Source organism: Carica papaya, chromosome 3 (genome assembly GCF_054855325.1).
Source record: "Carica papaya isolate Zhongbai chromosome 3, ASM5485532v1, whole genome shotgun sequence".
Classification (NCBI taxonomy): Eukaryota; Viridiplantae; Streptophyta; class Magnoliopsida; order Brassicales; family Caricaceae; genus Carica; species Carica papaya.
Genome location: NC_142311.1, coordinates 15,106,854 through 15,112,163, shown reverse-complemented (window position 1 = coordinate 15,112,163; position 5,310 = coordinate 15,106,854). Strand labels below are relative to the sequence as shown.

General features: G+C 34.0%; 1 protein-coding gene across 1 annotated transcript; it reads left to right on the top strand.

The window, feature by feature from the left end:
- The first annotated feature begins 240 nt into the window (after window positions 1-240).
- On the top strand, window positions 241-3,032 carry PRK (phosphoribulokinase). The gene is made up of 5 exons (XM_022033736.2): window positions 241-1,136; window positions 1,620-1,704; window positions 1,788-1,872; window positions 2,154-2,398; window positions 2,509-3,032. The coding sequence occupies exons 1-5, from the start codon at window positions 580-582 to the stop codon at window positions 2,758-2,760; spliced, it is 1,224 nt and encodes a 407-aa protein (XP_021889428.1). The 5' UTR covers window positions 241-579; the 3' UTR covers window positions 2,761-3,032.
- Window positions 3,033-5,310: the final 2,278 nt, after the last annotated feature.

Here is a 5,310-nt window from a genome sequence, read left to right as displayed (position 1 = left end):
TCTCTTCTCCACTCCACACCCTAAACTCCTCATCTTCAACCAGCCATGCCCATGATGCCACGTGGCATTCCAAATATCCAAAACTTCAATTACTCACCACCAAACTTTAGCTTCTCTATGCCCTCTGTTTATCATCACATACAATGCCATCACCTCATCAACAATTCCATCTTTCCTTTTCTTTTTCCCATAAAACTAATTTGTATATCTTGAATTCTATATATATATATATGAAATGGCATATATGCCCTTCTCATCTTTTTGATTTCCCACCTTAACTTTACCTCCAAATCGTCCAAAACAAGGGGTAGTCACAAAAGCCCATAACCCAGAACCAGCAAACACATCACCTATCTATGCCAAAAAAAACCTGTTTCAGAAACTGCCATCTGTTTTTCTTAATCTGTGACTCAAGCTTCTCCTCTTAAAATCCCAATTTTCATTTATGTCACCCGTCAAATTCGAACCAAATTAAATACACTCATTTTAATAATCCAGATTATTGTTCCTCTCTCAACAAACTTGTGAAGAAGCTCCTATTTTGAGAGAGGGGGAAGGAAAAGAACAAGAGCAAAGAAAATGGCTATTTGCACAGTGTACACAGCTCACTTGAACTCAACATGTTCAATCTCCACACCCATGAAAACCCACTTGGGTTTTAACCAAAAACAAGTGGTTTTTTACAAGAGAAGTAGCAGAAGAGGGGGCAGTAGCTCAGGGAGTCCTTGTGTGATAACATGCTCTGCCGGTGACTCACAGACGGTTGTGATTGGTCTGGCAGCAGATTCAGGGTGTGGGAAAAGCACTTTCATGAGGAGGCTAACTAGTGTGTTTGGTGGTGCAGCAGAGCCACCAAAGGGCGGTAACCCAGATTCCAACACCCTTATCAGTGACATGACTACAGTGATTTGTTTGGATGACTATCACTCACTTGATAGGACTGGAAGGAAGGAAAAAGGAGTCACCGCACTTGACCCAAGAGCAAATGATTTTGATCTCATGTATGAGCAAGTTAAAGCACTCAAGAGTGGAATTGCTGTTGATAAACCAATTTATAATCATGTTACTGGTCTCTTGGATCCTCCTGAGCTCATCAAGCCCCCAAAGATCCTTGTCATTGAAGGCTTGCATCCAATGTAAGTTCATCTCCAAAACCCCATACTTTTTCGAATTGAAATTCTTGACATATATGCTCTTATGATTATTCTAAGTAGTAATTATAAGTCACTCATGAATTCATGAGTTATTGAATTTGAAAGTTCATTGAACTTGAAAGTTCAATGTAGTCTTATTTTTTGCTAACAAGCTTATTCATATATGTCAAGATTGAATAACTACTAATTGACTCAGTAATAACAGATCAAAATCTATTTTTAGCAAAAATTCTTGCTAACTAACCGCACCCTTTTGAGTAGACTTAAGTATTTTCAGAGCCAAAAACCATAATTTTGGCTACTGATGGATTCATCTAAGAAAATAAAAAAGACTGGGATAATGTGTTTGGCCCTACCGTATGGTTATTGTGTATTATTTAAAAAAGTTAGAGACTTTATTGTTGTTTCTTTCCAATCTTCGTGTGATGGAGAGTATTTCTTAAATAGTGTATTGCAAATATTTAGGTTTGATGAGCGTGTGAGGGAGCTTTTGGACTTCAGTATCTATCTAGACATAAGCAATGAGGTTAAGTTTGCATGGAAAATCCAGGTACTCTCACCATTCTGAAATTCAATTATTTGCCATGAACCTTCATTGTTTCCTGCAATTTAACTCTGTTACCATCTCTGCAGAGGGACATGGCAGAGAGAGGACACAGTCTAGAGAGTATTAAGGCTAGTATCGAAGCCCGGAAACCAGATTTTGATGCTTATATTGGTAAAAACTTCCTTCACCACCCATATAAATTTCAGTTCATAAAATGTTATACATCTTTGTCATTTTCTTGGGTAATCATTCATTGATTCCTTGATGTTTAAACTGAACACCTGAAGATATATCTAATAAAATTGAACATGTTGGTGACAGATAAATTACTTTACACTTATCACTTTTTCGATTCGATTTAATAATGTTCGAATGTAATGCCGTCTAATTGATTTTGTGATGCAATGTCCGAAAGATTACTTGACTAATTAGTATGCGTGCATCGATTGCAGACCCACAAAAACAGTACGCGGATGCTGTCATAGAAGTGTTGCCAACTCAATTGATTCCGGACGATAATGAAGGAAAGGTTTTAAGAGTAAGGTTGATAATGAAAGAAGGAGTAAAGCATTTCAGCCCTGTTTACTTGTTTGATGAAGGTTCCACAATCTCATGGATACCATGTGGAAGAAAGCTTACCTGCTCTTACCCTGGCATCAAATTCTTTTATGGCCCTGAAACTTACTTTGGCCACGAGGTAATTCAATCCATTCTAACTTTGTAATTTGTACAAGCCTTAGACTGTCCCGTATAAGCTGTTAGCAGTCACGAAAGGGCTAATTGTCTGATTTTTGTGCTGGTGTTTAGGTGTCGGTTCTGGAGATGGATGGACGATTTGACAGATTAGATGAGCTGATATACATTGAAAGTCATCTAAGCAATATCTCTACCAAGTTCTACGGGGAGGTCACTCAACAAATGTTGAAACATGCAGATTTCCCCGGTAGCAACAATGGAACAGGTCTATTTCAAACAATAATTGGATTAAAAATCAGAGATCTCTATGAGCAAATTATCGCTAGCAAGACAGCAGTTCCATTAGAAGCAACAAAAGCTTGAAAGCTAATGAAGCAGCAAGGAAGCTTGAAGCTATCCACTGGTAACAGATCATGTGTCGACAAAAAAATTCTTCTTCTCAGTTTTTTTTTTCCCTTTTCCACTCTCTCTGGTGTTTCGGTTTGGGTAGTAGGTTTTATTCCTGATGAGAATGTACCTATTGTATTTACTTGCTGTTGTAATTCTGTGAAGATCTGTATTATAGAGAAGCAAAAGCAGAGATGATAATTCAGTTAAACCAAGTTCATAACAGATTGAACTTTTTTTTGGCGTCATCTTCCCTTTCCCATTTCTCCTTTGGCTTTTCTTGCCTCAGATTATAACTTCCTATAAGAGTTTTATTCTTTTTTTTTTTTTTTGAATTTTTTAATTTCTAGCACAGTCGGCCACAAGAATTTTTTATTTGGAAAGAAAACAATATTTCATTCATTCAAAACTGGCAAAACATCTACCTTAAGAATTGGAAATAAACCAATAGATAATTCTTGAAAATACAAATTACCATCAGGTACTTTGCTCATCTCCCTAACTAAGACATTAACCACCTGATTATAAGATCTATGAATTCAAATGGAGAAACAAAAATGATTTGGGACAACAAATACAAAGTGTCTTCAAGCAAAATTGTAAAAATTTAGAGAAAAAAAAAAAAAAAACTTCATTTTCTCATACTACTTTTGATATTACATCTATAATATATACACAAAATTTTTATATATGAATAAAAAAATTTATATTATTATAGGGATTTTAATTTATTATACTAATTAATTACATCATTATAGAAAAGATTATGAGAATGATTGCAGGAAAAATATCTCAATTAATATGGCAACAAAATATTCTAGTCAACACTCCTTTTAAAGTTGGTACAAAGATACCACACGTATCCAAGTGAACTAAGTTGTGAAAAAGTTTATTGTAAAGTCCTTAGTGAAGACATCTGTTACTTGTTCATTAGAAGACACATGATATAATGATGCAAATTGATGCAAAATTCAATATCAATTAGCGTGATCAAAATCTCACATATAACATTAGTAAATAAAATCATAAAAGTTTCAATAAATCATTTCTACTTAACCCAATAATTCATGTAGAATCATGAACTAAGGTAATTGGAATAATTTTGAATTAATTAAAAATGCCACAAGTATAAACTTGATAAGTTAGAAATTATTTCGAAAGAAAATTAATAAAACATGTTACAAGAGATTATCTTGACAACTTAAATCAATCCTCCACTATGAGCTTCATGCACCAATAATTCTCTAAGTGAACAGTTAGATACACAAAACTTGTTGGATTTTTTTTGCTAACGTGTGGTTTTAATGTGGACTTTGGTATGTGTATGAAGCTATCAATTTAATGAGTTCGTTTAAAAGTGATCAAATATGATTAAATAATATTGGGTGTAACGGCCCCGAATTGTCCAAAGAAAATAAATTATAAATTAAGCGCGAAAGCAAAATGAATGGTTAACGTTTACATTTCTTACACAATAACTTAAAGTACCGAATAGTGTTACGGGAATTATTATTTTAAAAGAAATACAAAAAAATAAGAAAATAAGCAAAAAATAAATAAAACTAGCATCATACTCGCAACCCTCTTTGTGGATCAGGCTCTAGATTCTGATCCTCTTGATCTGAAATGGTTAAATAAGAGATGAGCTATACTACCTCAGTAGGAATATGACGCTACTCACCGATACAGAAATGAAAGTTGGCAGAAATTCAAAACAACTAATGGAGCACTTAATTAAAAAAATGTATTTATTAATAATAAAACCATTTACCGTCCACTTACCGCAGCGAAATTTATAAAAATAATTTAGAAAGACAATAACATAGCCTTTATCATAATTTCATATGCAATCGGTAACATGCATACATTATAAATCCATATTCAATAAATTAAACAATAACTGTGCATTTCCATTAGCCTGCTGGTATCCATGGGGGTTCATATGGATATTCCAACTACGTGTGAACCATTTCCTTTAACATTCTCAATTAACGGACCGTCCCCATACCCTGTCTGGTATGAGCACTAAATTACTAAATCTCAATACCCAATCTAGTATAAGGGTGAAACGGGTCGTTTCCATACCCCGTCTGGCATGAGCGCCAAATTATCAAGTCTCAATACCCCGTCCGATATAAGACAACGTTCATGGTAGGGTTCCTTATTGTACTCAGTCCGTCTACCATCTCCCAGGATATCCAGTAAGGCTGCCATTTCATCCATTCACTTAATCACACAATTTCTCGTTTTTCTTCAGTCTCCATTTTTTAATTCAATGGTAATCACATAAATCAAACAATATATGCATTCAAAACTATAAAATCGATCAATGAAATACTATCATACAATTAATTGAAAAATAATTCAACAGAATTAACAATAGATAATTTTCGGTTTTGTCTTTATTAGTAATCCGTAATTAATTATGAATATTTTTTAAATTATACCAAATACCGTATTATTATTTATTTAGACTTCAATTATATAACAGAGAATAGGGTGAAGGATTCCTATACAATTTGATAC

Bases quoted from the DNA above. Each gene is read 5' to 3' on its own strand.
- PRK (XM_022033736.2), top strand. From the start codon at position 580: ATGGCTATTTGCACAGTGTACACAGCTCACTTGAACTCAACATGTTCA. The intron at 1,705-1,787 runs GTACTCTCACCA...CCATCTCTGCAG, and splicing joins AGTTTGCATGGAAAATCCAG to AGGGACATGGCAGAGAGAGG. The intron at 1,873-2,153 runs GTAAAAACTTCC...CATCGATTGCAG, and splicing joins AGATTTTGATGCTTATATTG to ACCCACAAAAACAGTACGCG.